This window comes from Euleptes europaea, chromosome 7 (assembly GCF_029931775.1).
Source record: "Euleptes europaea isolate rEulEur1 chromosome 7, rEulEur1.hap1, whole genome shotgun sequence".
Lineage (NCBI taxonomy): Eukaryota > Metazoa > Chordata > Lepidosauria > Squamata > Sphaerodactylidae > Euleptes > Euleptes europaea.
Genome location: NC_079318.1, coordinates 74859342 through 74875691, shown reverse-complemented (window position 1 = coordinate 74875691; position 16350 = coordinate 74859342). Strand labels below are relative to the sequence as shown.

Genomic DNA, 16350 nt, shown 5'->3' with positions numbered 1-16350 from the left:
AGGAGCTTATAACTTTGACAACAATTTTATAAATAGATGGTCAGATAGAATGGTGGCAAGAATTCTGTGAAGCAATATTGTTCAAAATTTTCACTAGGAAAACAGCTTGAGGAAACCAAAACGAAGTGAGCAACTTAAATAAGCAAGCAAGCAGGCCAGTCGATCCCACCTATGCCCCAGGGGCATCACTGCCCTGCACGTGTATGAACTCTACTGGCAGGCCAATTTGCCCATCTCCCTGTGTTTTCCTTTCAGAGGGGGACATTTGGGCAGGAAGAATTTCCCAATGATTTATACCCCCCTCCCAATTTATTATCTCTGATACTGGTTAATGAGCGAGTACCTACCAGAAGGGTAGTGAAATAGGACAGCACATGTACAAGATAAGGATGCCTGCACACTCAGGGGACTCTACAAGTATGCAAAAAAATACCATTTTTTATTTTACAAAGAAGAAAATAACTCCTCCAAATGACCTAATGCTTCAGGATGCATTTAATACTGGGAAGGGAAGATGGAAAGACAGGAAGAAGGGAAGGATTGGCATCTTCAAACCCTAAAGAACTTATAGCATCCTGGAAATTCCCCACAGGCCCCAAGTTGTTATTTCTATAAGTGAAGCATGTATAGAACTGAGGTCAATTCCCACACTAAAGGAAAAATTCCCTGAGCAACCCTCCCTATTTCTTTCCACTTCCATCACACTGTTTTGTGCTCCTCACAGGGGACCCTTGTAGGCTTGCCAGAGTAATAGCACAAGGCTTGGATTGATGTTACTGCAGCTTCCTTCAGCAGCACATAGAGGCCTTTTCAAAGACCCATCTACAACCCTCTGACGACTGTATAAGTCTATCTCCCCATGAACCCAAAGCTCAGGCTGACATCAATAGCACTTTGGTGATGCTAATCAAGAAGGTGTTATCAACAGCCTTGTGTCGGACAGACAGCAGGAACGGTGGACAGGGACCGGCAGCTGTGAATTGGATGCGACTGAGTCTATAAAAAGGGTGCCGTGTATTTTTAACTTCTGTCCAAATATACCCAGAAATGGCATGTGCATCTGTCACAGTGTGATCACACTACATACAGGTTGAAGTGGCAACTGAATGACAACAATAACAAACTGATTCACTTCCCTCAAGGTCTCGGTGGTCCAGAAAATGACCTGAAACCACACAGCACGCTTCTACTGCAGCAGCTAAATCAGGTCTGGACCTGTAAACAGCCTGTCTGGGCAAACATATGACACTGAGTCAAACTGCTGCTCCATTCTCGCCCATTATTATCTACTTTTGACTGGCTGCTGCTCTCCAAGGCCTCAGGAGGAATCTTGGCTAGCCCTGCTATCTTTCCCTAGACTAGAGCTGCAAGGGACTGGCCCTGGTCCACGGAGCAATAGCTCCTCCCTCATGAGTGGCTTTGGGTAAGTCACAACCACTTACTGTAACCAATTTCACAAAGTTGCTACAAATATACAATCTCTCCTACACTTTCACAACTCATTCCTGATGTAGATTGGGACCATGAAATTTCTATGTTATGTTTTGCCAAGCAGAAAACAAAACACAAATGAAACTGAACTGGTGTTTGGAGCCGGTAATGGGCTGGGTGAAGGTGAACAGCTAGAAAGTTAATCCTTACAAGAGAGAGGTTCTCTGGGTTAGCAGAAAGGCAGACCTGGGACTTCAGATCTCCCCTGTCTTGGATGGGGTTATACTCCCCTTGAAAAGCCTGGTTCACAGCTTGGGAGTACTGCTTGACGCAGCAGTCACCTTGGAAAACTAGGTGGCTGCTGTGACTCAGAGTGCATTTGCCCAGCTCTGGCTGGTGTGTTAGTTGCATCCGTTCCTGGTCAGTCAGATCTAGCCACATCTAGACTGGACTACTGCAATGCACTCTACTTGGGGCTACCCTTGAAGAGCATTCGGAGGCTGCAACTAGACTGCTGGTTGGAGCCAGCTATCAGGAGCGTATGTCCCCGATACGACAGCAATTACACTGGCTACCAATCAGCTCCCGAGCCCAAGTCAAGGTGTGGGTTTTGTCTCTTAGACTTACATAGCTTGGGACCAAGCTATCTGAAGGATTGCCTTCTCCCATATGCTACTGCCTGGGAATTAAGATTGCAGGGAGATGTCCTCCTGACTGCCCCACCAATTAACGATGCTCATTTGGTGGGTACACAAGAGAGGGCCGTTTTTGTGGCAGCCCCACAATTATGGAACTACTGCTCCATGGAGGTGCGCTTGGCCCCTAATTTTGATATTTAGGAGGCAATTGAAGATAGTTTTATTTAGGACAGCATTTTGGTTGATCTAGTTTTTATTGTTAGCAGTCCTAATTGGAGGGTTTAAACTGTGACTTTTATGGGTTTTATGACTTGTTTCTATTGTGTTTTTATAATGTTTTATTTATATAGTAAGCTTCCTTGAGTTCTGCAAGGGAGAAAGGTGACTAACAAATCTTTTAAATAAATAAATAGAACAGAAGTGATAAGGGATTAAGTCTCTGCTTCAGAAACATACAGGTTAAGAAGAGCCCAATGGCACTTTAAAGACTAACAAAAATGTATCCCAACCTAAGCTTTCGTGAATCAGTGCTTACTTCATCAGATGCATGTAATGCCCATCCACAATGGCTATAATTACACCTCAAGTTACAAGTTACAAGCTGCTATTGATGGACAATAGACGTATCTGATGAAGTGAGCTCTGACTCACAGAGGTAACACTGGACTCCTGCTTAATTTTTTCTGCAAAAGACTCACATGGCTACCCCTCTGTAATACCAGTTAACAGCAGCACAAAGCACAAATCCAAATTGATCTGAAATCCCTTGCTAACTCAACCCTGACACAGACACATGCAGATTCTGCGACCAGATGACCACCACGACAAACTTGTCCTCTAGGTACATCCAGCCCACTTTCTTGAGCATCTTGTGTGGGTGTAAAACAGGGAGAAAACACTTGCTGCTCTCAGCTCTTACCTGCTGCTGGCTTTGCTCCTCCAGGTTGAGCTTGACCTCCAAAGACTGCCGGGCTTCCAGGAAGGCTTTGCGGTGCTTCCGGTCTGCCATGTAGTAGGACATGACGCCCACACAGATGGTACACAGGTAGATGGAAACATTGGACAAGATCTTAAACGGAAGAGAAAATGACAACCATCAGTCTTCAGAAGACGGGGGTAAAGTACAGGATGGAAGATCAGGGCAGCTGGGACCAGCTTCCCACTTGTGACATCACTGAGCCCTTTAGCTGAGATTCACTGTACTGTGGCATACATTCTACACTGAATTGTTGTAATCCACATTACGAGAGATGTGCTGGAGAGGTCAGAAACATACTCAGTTGCTTAACATGGAGTTAACCAGCAAAGTGTTGCCTACTTTGAATAGCAGCAACTCTCCAAGGCAGAGATCCTTCCAGCCTTGCGACTCAGATCTGTTCACTTAAGATGATGGTCCTCTACCACCTAGCTATGGCCCTTCCATTTAAAAAGTGAATGAAACTCCTTTATACTGACCCACATCATTGGTTCATCTAGACCAGCACTGACTATTCCAATTGGCAGCAGCTCCCCAAGGTCTTAGACAAAAGTCTCTCCAAGCTCATGGCAACATAGGGTCCTTCTGGACACTAGGCATGTGCTTACCACCAATCCATGGACTCTACCCAAGTCAAGGATTAGCCAGTGAGGATGACGTAGAGGGCAGAAACCTCTTCAGATTTGTGAAGGAGGCAGAACAAACATGGGGAGTGGGGAGTGATGGCAATTCTACCTCAACCTAAACAACTTTATTTCAAAATATGTATTGAGCAAAGCCCTGACCTGGATGGCCCAGGCTAGCCTGATCTCTTCAGATCTCGGAAGCCAAGCAGGATCGGCCCTGGTAAGTATTTGGATGGGAGACCACCAAGGAATACTAGGGTCATTATGCAGAGGAAGGCAATGGCAAACCACCTCTGTAAGTCTCCTGCCTTGAAAACCTTACTGGGTTGCCATAAGTCAGCTATGACCTGACAGCACTTTACACACACACTGAGCAAAGTTTCTTTGCTTATGTTCAAATGAAATGCATAAGTCAGAGGCAGAGTTTGCCATTGCGATCTCGCTCTCCCACATATGTGCATAATCATTCTACCTTCTTCAAGAAGAGCACTAGAATCATGACAGGGAAGAGGCAGAGAAATTGCTTGGGGTGAATCTTGAGGAGGAACTTAGAAGTTCCAGGCACAAGAAACATCACAAGAAGGCAAAGATGAAAGAATGTGAGGAATAGCCTGTGTAGTATAATAGCTGAGTGTTGCGAAAGAGAGAGATCAAGAGAGGAAGCATCCTTAACTCCCATCTTGTAATTTTTTCTGATTAGATTGCCCTTGATATGGTGCAACTGGCAGATCTACAAGCACACATCCATGAAGAAATGCACAGGAGTCACCAGCTGGTGCTTCTGGTGGTAGTGGTGGCGGTGGAGAAAGAGGAAGAACAGTAAGAGTTAGTTTTTATACCCCGTTTTCCTCTACCTTAAGGAGGCTCAAAGCGGTTTACAATCGCAAGCCCTTCCCCTCCTCCCAATAGGCACCTTGTGAAGGTAGGTGGGGCTGAAAGAGTTCTGAAAGAACTGTGACTAGCCCAAGGTCAGCCATCAGGCTGCATGTGGAGGAGTGGGGAATCAAACCCGATTCACCAGATTAGAGTCTGCCGCTCATGTTGAGAAGTGGGGAATCAAACCCAGCCCTCCAGATTAGAGACCACCACTACACCACGCTGGCTCCAGGTAGGTGGCTCCAGGCTGCTGCTTCATAGCAGTCTGGGCAAGTCTGCCCTACCAGTGGATCCAGTCAAGTGTAGGTGCCCCTACCATGCCAAGCAGCAAGTCTTCACAGAATAAAACAGACAGCATGAGCAAAAATGGCAGCAACTTAAAAACTTCATTCTACAAACAAAAATCAGAGTTGCCAAATGACAGGTGTGCTCCTGTTCTTTTACCAGCTCAGTTTGTAAAAACTAGCCAGTGAAGCCTTTCATGATCTGGAGATAAGCAGGGTCACTCATTAATGGCTACAGACCAACCAGCTATTAAAGGCAGGGACTGGTAGAAACACTGACTAACTAAGACCATCACCTACAATGAGGTACGGTGCGTCCCAGCTGTTCCCAAGATGGCCTAAACTAGGATATGGAGCTAGGTTCAGTCTGAATTTCTTTGCCTTGCCTGCCAGACCTTCCAGATGCCCTTGCTCTTATCTCCTCTTCATTAAAACTTGTTGAGCTGTTTTGGAAAAAAAATTATCAGGTCTCTTAAGCATCTAAGTGCCCAGAGGCTGGATAGCGTCTGGGGACAGCAACTTTTAAAACAGAGCTGGCATCCAATGGGCACACACAGTGAACAGTTTGTTACGTTTAATGCTCAGTTAAGGAAACAGACCCAACATAACTTGACTGAATGCTGCTACAAAATATCTGATTTTAAGGACTGAAAAAGGGAAGCCTATGAGACCAATAATATATTGCAAGGAGGACAGCTTTCAAAAGTGTTTGTGTTTGTTTGTGTGTGTGTGTGTGTGTGTGTGTGTGTGTGTGGCGACCCCTTTTGGGGGGGTTTCATGGCAGGAGACTAACAGAGGTGGCTTGCCAGTGCCTTCCTCTGCACAGCAACCCTGGTATTCCTTGGTGGTCTCCCATCAAAACTACACAGCATGTTTTCAATAGATGCAAAACCAGCCCCTTCTTCCTTTCTGGATCTCTTCTTCCTTTCTGCACTGACTATAAGCAACTCCATAAAGTAATCACCTCTTTATGACCTCTTCTTTAATGGGCTCATCTTACCAGAACTTTGATCATATCAGTCATTTCCTTGTGCCCCTCTTCCTATCGTATGAGCCATTTTTCAAGGTTCTAGTCCCTTTTTCAAAAATGGTTCACCCTGCACTCCACTTTATTATTATTAATAATAATAATAATAACAACAATAATAACATTTCTACCCCGCCCTCCCCAACTCGAAGGTAGGGGTCAGAGTGGCTTACACAGTCTAAAGCACAATAAAACAATAACCTGTTAAAATAGTTTAAAAGACAATTTAAAATAGCCCAATAATGCCCCTCAATGGCGCCAAAACTCCAGAGACAGAAATTTGCAGGTAATAAAATTAATCTAATCACCCCCCAAGGTGGTATAGAAGGGGTGGTGCTCAGCAGCGGGGAAAGGGGGGGAAAGGACTAGGGAGACCAGTAATTACAATGAGAATTGTCGCTGGCCTCAACCATCCTCCCCCTTTTGCCATCTTCTTACTCCTACCTCTGTTCCTTTCACCATCTTGCCAGGAACTGTCTCTCCTCTCACTTTATCAGACTGAGTTAATGTGAGCAAAACACTAAGAGAGGGGGGTGCGCTATTGTGCTATAAAAATTTGGCCCACCTTCGCCTGCCTAAGGCGGTCAGGAAGGCTGCCACACTTCAATTATTGCACAAGCTATGTAAAGCAGACGTTTCAGTCTGACCCAGCCAGGTTGCTAACTGGTACTAGTATACTGTTCAGTACACTACTCCGATGCTGTAATCCCACTTTATTACACTGTTGATTGCATGTATACTGCTCCGATTCCATTGTTTTGAATTACGCAGTACTTCTTGAGTCTCAGTAAGGTGGACTATAAATGAAATAGATTAATAAAAAACCACATGGACCATGCTATGACAATTCTTCACAAGTTTCATCTGGTGCCAGTCTGGTCCTGGATCCAACTTCAAGTGTGAGTTTTAATCTCCTAGCTGGTCTGAACTCAGAATACTAACACCCATATCCACACGTTGATGTCCTCAGAGGCACTCCTCTATTGCCCACCCCATCAGTGGTCCAGCAGGGAAACATGAGATAGGACTTTCACAACTCTCCCCAGAGAGAACCAACTCAACCCCTTCCTCCTTCATCAGATTCTGATGCCAGATCAAAACTAGTTTGTTTGTTTTTTGTTTGTTTGTTTTGCATTTCATAGAATCATAGAGTTGGAAGAGACCATTTGGGGCTTATACCTGGCCCTGCTGGTTACAGTATTCATTTCAATTCTGCAGCCATTCAACATTTTTATAGTCCTGTATTTGTGAGTTTTCAGCACTAATCAATTATTTCTTAGCAGCTTTGGTGAAGCTGTTTCAGGCAAAAAGTAGGTTATAAATATTTTAATACATAAATTTCTGGCTGGCCATTGTTGAAGACTGGATACTAGTCTGGATAGACCTTTGAGTTGAACCAACACAGCAATTCTAATGTTCTGAAGAGAAGCTCAATGGACTAAAGGCTGCCTACAGAGGTGCATTTTATTTACTTATTTAAATATTTATATCCCTCTTTTCTCTGCACTGGGACTCAAAGCCGTTTACAAATATATATATAAATAAAATTTACGCAAAGAAATGCAAATACATATAGCACAACTCCGACATCCTGGGCTAGTCCTAGATTTACTGGATCAGCTCACTCAGGGCACAGACTGTGAGCCATAGGGTTAAAAAAGCTTGTTGGCACCTCTGGCCACATCTGATCTATGTACCTGCAACAGAGGAGGACCGGAAGCTCTGCTCCAATTTCATAGATGTTTCCTACCTTTCTACCCTGCCAGCACGGCTCTTAAGGGTTGTTTCCCTATTTCTCCCCAACAGGAACTCTCCTGGGAATGCTTTGTGATGAAGTATGGAATGAAGTCTGGATGAAGTATGAAGTCCGTGATGAAGTATGGAATTGCATACATATTCTTTCTGCCTGCTTTCCATTTATGCCTCAATGGAGGGGTGGTTAAACATTAGGATTAACATTTGGATATGTATTATTATTACAGAGACATGCATTGCAATACATCAGATACATATAAAATATGTGTTCAAGTGAGCATCGGGCACCCATCCATGCTAAACTTTTTGCAGTAGAGCCCCAAAACGATGATAAACAGGATAGTTGACACACCAAAACTACGGCACAAATGATGCTCATGCAGCTCTGTTCTTAAGGCATATAATCCTCTTTATACAAGGCGGTTAACTATGAAAGGAAAGCTTAACATGTTACAGAAAAAGCACAACCTTGCATTTCCACAGTGCACGAATGTGTATGAAATTTACACCCAAGAGCTTCAGCCGAGCGAGCGCAGTTCCTAGGAGAACATTTCTCAGGCATCCTCAGCCAGCATTTCCCCTTTCAAATGTTACTTCAGAAGGCATTACGAATACAGCGTGGAAACATGGCAGCCCATTTCTTCTGGAACAGTTAAAAGCATCTCTTAGGGCAAAGCCACATTTATCCCGCTTCTGTTTTGCCAGCTTTATGATCCAGCAGGGGAAAGACACAGCCTGTGCCAGCTGACCGAGACCCAAAGGGTAGCAAATTTAGGACAACAGTCCAAAAACCACTCTCCCCTCCACACAGTTACATTTGGCTGGTGGCTGGCAAAGGTTGTGTTTTTCCAAGCATAAGTACTTTTTTTATAAGAAAAGCAATTTTCTGGATATTAATTTAAACCCATCGTCTTTGGCGTTGCTAAGAGACAATAAACAGAATGGCATGTTTATCGGGCACTGTATTTGAACAGTAGGGTTGTTAAAGGGGGGAAATTACTGTCACACAACACTGTGTAATCTTCCTTCCTACTATAAGATAAAATATCAATAATGAACTATGTGAAAACGATGCTGAAAGGTGACTCCTCCACAGGACCCCTGTTCACTCAAGGTGGAAGCTTTCACTATGGTTTGCTACCCATGACTTGGAAGTACTGTAGATGTTTATTGTAAGTATGGTCAATTTTCACTTGGTTTGGCAGGATAATACTTTCCAAATGCCACAATGAATGGAAATAGAGCTAATTTCTAAACTAAGAACTTGTAGCTTAAATTAAGAAGCTACACTCTCCTGCTCCTTAATCCCAGGATTTGGTTACTGTGCTTAGACCCAGAATATGTTGTGTAATAACAGCGAACTGAAGTTGTTTCCTGAAAAATCCCTGGCTCCAATGAAACCCTAGAAGTCTGTAATTACTACAAATATTTATTTAGTGCCAATGGTACAATCATGCTAGGAAAAGTTGAAGGAAGTAGGAAAAGAGGAAGTCCCAGCATGAGATGGAAGGAAGCCACGGCCCTCAGTTTGCAAGACCTGAGCAAGGCTGTTAACGATAGGACATTTTGGAAAACATTGATTCATAGGGTCGGCAGGTGTCGGAAGTGACTTGAAGGCACTTAACACACACACACACACCAATGGTGCGCCAGGTATATTCTCAGTACATTCACCTAGATACCTTTATCAATGGCTACGTGCCAAGATGACTAAGGAAACTTCCACACCCAGAGGCAGTTAACCTCTGAATACCAGTGCTAAGAAGCAACATCAGAGGAAGACCCTGGTCTCTGTGTCCTGTTTTTGGGCCCTCCAGGATGGGTGGCTACTGTGTGAAAAAAGGTTGGACCATGGGTTTGCTCCAGCAGGGTACCTCATACTGTAGCTATGTTACAGACCCCTGCCCATCCATATCTTTATTTTATTTAGAAGGAGGAGGAGGAGGAGTTGGTTTTTATATGCTGACTTTCTCTACCACTTAAGGAAGAATCAACCCAGTTTACAAGCACCTTACCTTCCCCTCCCCACAACAGACACCCTGTGAGGTAGGTGGAGCTGAGAGCTGTGACTAGCCCAAGGTCACCCAGCTGTCCTTACATGTAGGAGTGGGGAAACCAACCTGGTTCACCAGATTAGCATCTGCCGCTCATGTGGAGGACTGGGGATTCAAACCCAGTTCTCCAGATTAGAGTCCACCACTCCAAACCACCGCTCGTAACCACCACACACGCTGGCTCTCATTTAGCATTTCTATGCCATTTCTCTGCCATCAAAACAGCAGGAGGACACCTTTACCTCGGAACCACAACCTGGGCTCTTGTAACCCACCTGTCTTTCAGTTCCTTGCACCATTAGATAGGATGCAGACATATTGGCCACAATCCAAAGCATCCCTCAGTGCCCAAGCCTGTAACCTGTACTGACCTTTAAGCCCTGGGGATAAATCTAACAAGAACTCACGACTGCGCACATCACTATTTAGTAAGCCCTGGTCCCGGAACAAGATGATATGAAAGAGCCTCCTGATCTTGACCCTGGATTAGGACAGGCCTGCTTGTTTAGCAACAGAACATCTCCAGAGTGGAAACGACGGAAAGTCTGTTGCAGCAAAAACAACAAAATCTCGTGGCACCGTGAAGACTAGCAAATTTATTGTGCCATAAAATGTATTATGGAGCTGCAGCTGCTCCCCACCGCCTAATTGCAATGCTTCAATCTGTTTTTCTGCCTCCAGTCTTCTGACACAGCCTTGCTTCACCTAGCAAGAGCTCCATGGTAGGAAGGGAGTCATCAGGTGAAGTTTCCCTCAACACTGCTGGCCCTCCACCTCTTCCCCCCTTCCAATATGACAGCTCCTGATAGGTCATCAGCATCTTAATTTCTGATTCCTTCCTTGTTCTAGTTTTCTGTGCTCAGGTTTGACATTGCCTCTTCTTTCCTCTCTCTTTCTTCGTCCCTTTTTGCCTCAGCATTTCTGGAGTGTAAATCTGCATGAGGCAGGAACTCTTATGCATTTTTGCCCAGTATAATACACTCAGTATGTATTGAGCTCTCCCCCCACCCCAAAATTGGTGATGGTTAAAGCTGTACCTCTTAGATTTCTGCTTGCCCTGTAACAGCCTAGCTGATTCACGATAACAGGCAGGTGGAGGGGGGGGTTATAAGTAGCAATAAGAGGGAAATCCCTTTCAGCAGGCACTGAGGGGATGGTGAGGGAAACACCCCCCAACATAAATGCACACCAGTGACTTGCTATTTTTAACACCTTGTTGTTGCCATGACAACCAACCAGCTCTGAAGCAGACTCACTGGCCATTTATTCATGGAAGGTTTTGCATTGGATTTGCCACTCTTTAGATGCACTTTTCCCCCATCCATATTCTCAAAACTCAACAATAAGCCGCCATGCAGAGTTTTGAGAATTCAGATGGGGAAAATGTGCATCTATAGAGGGACAAATCCAATGCAAAATCTTCCATGAATAAATGGCCACTGGCTCTGCAGGCCATCGGAAGCCTAGCCATTAGGGCTACTCCAAGAAAGCATGTAGAGAAAACAGGTCCTCGCTTCTCTTTTCTGCGGAGGCCTTTTTAAATCTGAGAAACCTCAGGAAATCAACAACTGCCGGAAAATAAAGCTTTGAGTGCCCAAGCAGCTGTGGTTTCTCCCTCAGCAATTCATACACTATATAATGAAATTTGCTACCTTTCCTTCTTCTCACCCCCCCCACACCATGTTGTGCAGCTTTTCCTCAGCACAAAGATACACCATGTAACTGTTTTATTAAAAACAAAATAGCCCTGGCCTATAAAAAGGTGGCAGCTCTATAGATAATTTGTTTGTGCTGCTTTATTTATAATTTAGCCTCTAATTAGGGTTGCCAACTTTGGGTTCAGAAATACCTGGAAACTTGGGAGTGAAGCCTGGGAGACTGGGGTTTGGGGAGGGGAGGGACCTTGGTAGAGTATAATGCCATGCAGTTAGAGTTGCCAGCTCCAGGTTGGGAAATACCTGGAGATTATGGAGGTGGAACCTGAGGAGGGTGGAGTATAGGGAGAGGAAGGACTTCAATGGGGTATAATGGCATAGAGTCCACCTTGCAAAGCAGCCATTTTCTCCAGGTGAACTGATTTTTGTCACCTGGAGATCAGTTGTAATCCCAAGAGATCTCCAGCCACCACCTGGAGGTTGGCAACCCTACATGCAGTCCACCTGCCAAAGCACCATTTTCTCCAGGAGAAGTGGAATAAATGTTTAAAATACATACATAACAATGTGTGCTTTAATTATTATTAGTTATGATAATTAATAACAATTAATATTTTATGTTTTTATTATATTTTATTTTGTAATCTGCCTCAGGCAGTTTCCCAGAGAGGCAGCATAAAAAATTTTCCAAATAAAAATAAATAAAGTAAGGAGCTCTATTGTTGCTCATGAAAAATGCTCATGTAAATTAGATGCCTCAAATACTAAAAGCCAGCTCGCAAATATTGTTCCTATCTTTTTTTCCCCTACAAAGGCATAAAGTAATACAAGGAAAGTCAAGGGCATGAGCCTGAATGGCCCAGGCTAGCCCAAGCTTGTTAGGTCTCAGAAGCTAAGTAGGGTTGGCCCTGGTTAGTTCTTGGATGGGAGACCACCAAGGAAGTCCAGGGTTGCTACATAAAGCCAGGCAAAGGCAAACCACCTGTGAATGCTTCTTGATGTGAAAACCCTATAGGGGCACCATAAGTCAGCTGCAACTTGGCAGCAGTTTCCACCACCACCAAGGGTATGAGGGGAATCATTTGTTGTGGTTTTTTAACCTTCTCCAGTGCAACACTCACAATCCAAATCAAGCCTGCCCTTTGTCGCTTCTCAGGGCCAAATTATATAGCTGGAGTTCTCATAACAGAACCTGAATGTAACTTTTTGGAACAAAACTGCACCATTTCCATCTATCCATTTTTTCCCCCTTGCCCACCCTTCAAGGAGCTTGGGACAGCATATATTATTTCCCTTTCATTGTTTAATCCTCACAATAACCCTGTGAGGCAGGTTAGGCTGAGAGAGAGAGAGAGTAACTGACCCCAGGTCATCCAGTGAATCCCCTGTCTGAGAGGGTATTTGCACCTCATCTGACACGCTCTCCAGTACTTTGCTGGCTAAGCTTGCAGGTTCTTTCCCTTCCAGATCTCACTGCCTAAGAATTTCTGCTACAGTGATGGGCAGACTACACAGGACATTATCAAAGTGACTGTTAATCAGATGTACTATTGATCTTTGGGCATACAGATGGAACAGCAGCTCACATATACGAACCACACACGCATGCCAAAAATGCTGGTTTGGAATGGATCTACCCTGTGAATCATAGTAAATTTGGGACACCTTGCTCCAAGATTAACTTGCAAGGGAAGGGTTTTTTTAGCCCCTTTCAGTGCCCCTGAGCTGTGTTATTGTGTTCTTCTGACTCAGGAGGCTGCGGACTCCCTGCGGAGGCAGTCCAGGGCTTCAGTTACCTACATTAAACGCAAGCAATTAGCTTTAAAGAGGGCAGGGAGATGAAGAAGCTGAAAACACAAACAAACCACAACAGCCAAGAGGCGTAGCTGATGGAAAGAAAACCACTGGAGCTGACAACTTGCAAGAGCACCGCAGTTATTGTGATCGTGACTTTGTGTTTACACAACGCTCTGTAAATAGCACAGGACTTGACTAGCTAGGCAACCCCTGACCCAAGTAGGTTGGCATCTAAATGGAGGAACAGCAGTGTTTAATTTGAACAGGGCCCTGGGGTTGCATGAGAAGCTGATAATTCTAGCAGAGAGGAATGTTCTTAAAACAAATACCAGGGGAACCTGTGCCCTGGAATCATCTGGTTAGACATTACAGTTCCTCTCCCCATTGATAGGCTGCTTAAGAAGAAGAGTTCTTCTGAGCATGTGCGTTCAAGTACTCGTTACTTAAATCATGTGTATCACGCTTCTCTATGCAACTCCAGACCTCTTATGGCAGCAACTAAAAAAAACACTTTGAATTTAAACCAAGCCATTCCAAAAAACAACAACACTAAAATCCAGCAGAAATCAGAAAATCTGCACCAGCAGCAATTCAGCCAGTCTTAATTATCAAAAGTCTTGCAAGCAGGCTTTACATTTTCCCACAGAAAGCCAGGAAAGGGAAGAACATTCTTTGGGTGACTGATCTATAACTGATATTTTACTAGGGTTGCCAGTTCCAGCACAGGCAATCCTTGGAGATTTGGGAGTGGTGTCTGTGTTAAGGGGAATTTGGAGAGGGATTTCAACTAGAATCTATGGTATACCATACAGTTTGCCCCCTGAAGCTGCCATTTTCTCCAGGAGAACTTATCTCTGTAGTCTGGGCATCAGTTGTAATTCCAGAAGAACTCTAAGCCCCACCTGAACATTGGCAGCCCCACTCACACACTGTAAAGCAGTACAGAGCAGAGACATACAGATGTCGTGGGTAGGGTTGCCAGGTCCCTCTTCTCAACCGCGGGAGATTTTGGGGGCGGGGCCTGAAGAGGATGGGGTTTGGGGAGGGGAGGGACTTCAATGCCATAGAGTTCAATTGCCAAAGCGGCCATTTTTCTTCAGGTGATCTGATCTCTATTGGCTGGAGATCAGTTGAATTAGCAGGAGATCTCCTGCTACTACCTGGCAGTTGGCAACCCTAGTTGTGGGGTGGTTATATGGGGAGACACTCATGAGGTATGTGTGTTAAGTGACGTCAAGTCCCTTCTGACTTATGGCAATCCTATGAATTTAATGACCTCCAAAACTTCCTTTCACTAACAACCTTGTTCAGCCTGGGACTGTCAGAGCTTGGGTACTAAGCAGGGTCAGCCATGATTAGTACTTATATGGGAGAACATCCCAGAAGACTGGGGTTGCTATGCGGAGGAAGGCAATGGGAAACCAGCTCTTCTCGTCTTACCTGGATCACCCCGTAGATAGGGATGCCATGAGTCGGCTGCAACTCAACGGCATATTCTCACAGGTGTGCTGGAACTTCAAATCTATGAAGAACTTTCATAGATCAAAACCAGCAGGGCCCAACAACATGTAACTAGCCAGTGCAGCTGCAGTAAACCCAGCTGTGCTCCTCCACGTCCAAACAGAAGAATGGGGGGAGCAGAATGGGACAGAGTGATGGGTGTCTGATGCCTAGCCCAACGGAGGAAGGGGATCAAAAAGGATATCCAGTTTCAAAGATGGATGGATCCAGAAGAGTTCCACAAGACTCCAAACGTTCTAGGATATCTACTAGAAGCCAGATTCAATTGAAAGTAACTGGAAACATGTCCCATTTTTGGCCCTTCGCTGTTGTGGAGTTTCTCTGAAGAAACTATTGAGAACAATGCTGATGACATGGCCAGAAGTTATGGATAAGCTTCAAAAACGATAGCAGGCCAAGAGGGGAAACCCTAAACTGAAAGTAAAGGAGACTGGACCTGTTTGGCTCATATAAAATCAGGTTTGTGGAAAGAAAGTGTTCAAACAAGAAAAGGATTGCTTGCGCATTCTATGGAAGGTAGATCAAAAAGCAGTGGAAGCCAGGTAGACTGTGGCTAGGGTTGCCATCCTCCAGGCACTAGCTGGAGATCACCTGCTATTACAACTGATCTCCAGCCGATAGAGATCAGTTCACCTGGAGAAAATGCCCGCCTTGGCAATTGGACTCTATGGCATTGAAGCCCCTCCCCTCCCAAACCCTGCCCTCCTTAGGCTCCGCCCCCAAAATCTCCAGGTATTTCCCAACCCAGAACTGGAAACCCTAACTGTGGGTAGGGTTGCTAATTCCAGATTAGGAAATTCCTGGAGATTTTGGGGGCCTCCAAAGCATCCATTTTCTCTGGGAGAACTGATCTGTGTTGTCTAGGTTGGTGGTCAAGCCTAATGAAGATAGGGAAGGGGGAGGTGGTATGGTTGGGTCTGTCAAAGGTGAGGTTCGAAGAGAGAATGAGAAATGAGATGTGGGTGTTGGAGGGGGGGCACTGGCTTCATAGAAAGATGCTGGGGCTAATCTGGGGAAAGGATTTTAACAAGGTGGGGAGGAGAAAACCAGCAGTGGCGAGCCTGGCATCTAGGAGAGGGCATCAGCTCAAACCTGGCCTCTGACTTTTGCTACACCCTCTACCCACTGCCTTGTTTATGAGCACAGAGGCTCTAATTTTTCACCCTCTTCTGCTGCTCCTCAAACACCACTCCTGTCAGGGCAGCCGGCTTATCACCAGCACATTCCCAGAGGGACCATCCAAACATCCACATAACAAAGATCATAATGATAAAGCAGATCAGCATACAATGTTTATTTCTGGACATCGTGTTCCTCTTTTTCCAATGTGAGGAGACTCGGGCATGCTGCGTTGCCAAGGTTTTGCTGGCCCTGTACTCCCTGTACCACCGAAACAATTAACAGAGGGAGAAACAAGAAGCAACCGACCAGGCTGCCGCTGCAGCGACCATACAAGCTGTGGCTTTGCTGTCACCCAGATGCACCCTTCCCAAATAGGAAAAATGTCCTTAGTTCAGGCTTCTTTAGGGCTGTTCTTACCCCTTCCCCAAAGGGAACAACAATCCTGTATGGCTTTCTTTGGTTGGTTAATTTAACTGTATGCAATCTTTTAAAAACAATTAGCTGAGCTAGGACAAATAGAAACGGCTAGGAGGTTTCAGAAAACCTAATCTGATAGAAGTGAATACTTTTTCTGCATGGACGTTAATG

General features: G+C 44.9%; 1 protein-coding gene across 1 annotated transcript in view; it reads right to left on the bottom strand.

Moving 5' to 3' along the window:
* Positions 1-16350, bottom strand: part of ADCY3 (adenylate cyclase 3) — a 96168-nt gene that overhangs the window by 62139 nt on the left and 17679 nt on the right. The window contains exon 2 of the mRNA XM_056853626.1: positions 2989-3138. Within this exon, the coding sequence (XP_056709604.1) occupies positions 2989-3138 (150 nt within the window). The remainder of the gene's footprint in view (positions 1-2988; positions 3139-16350) is intronic.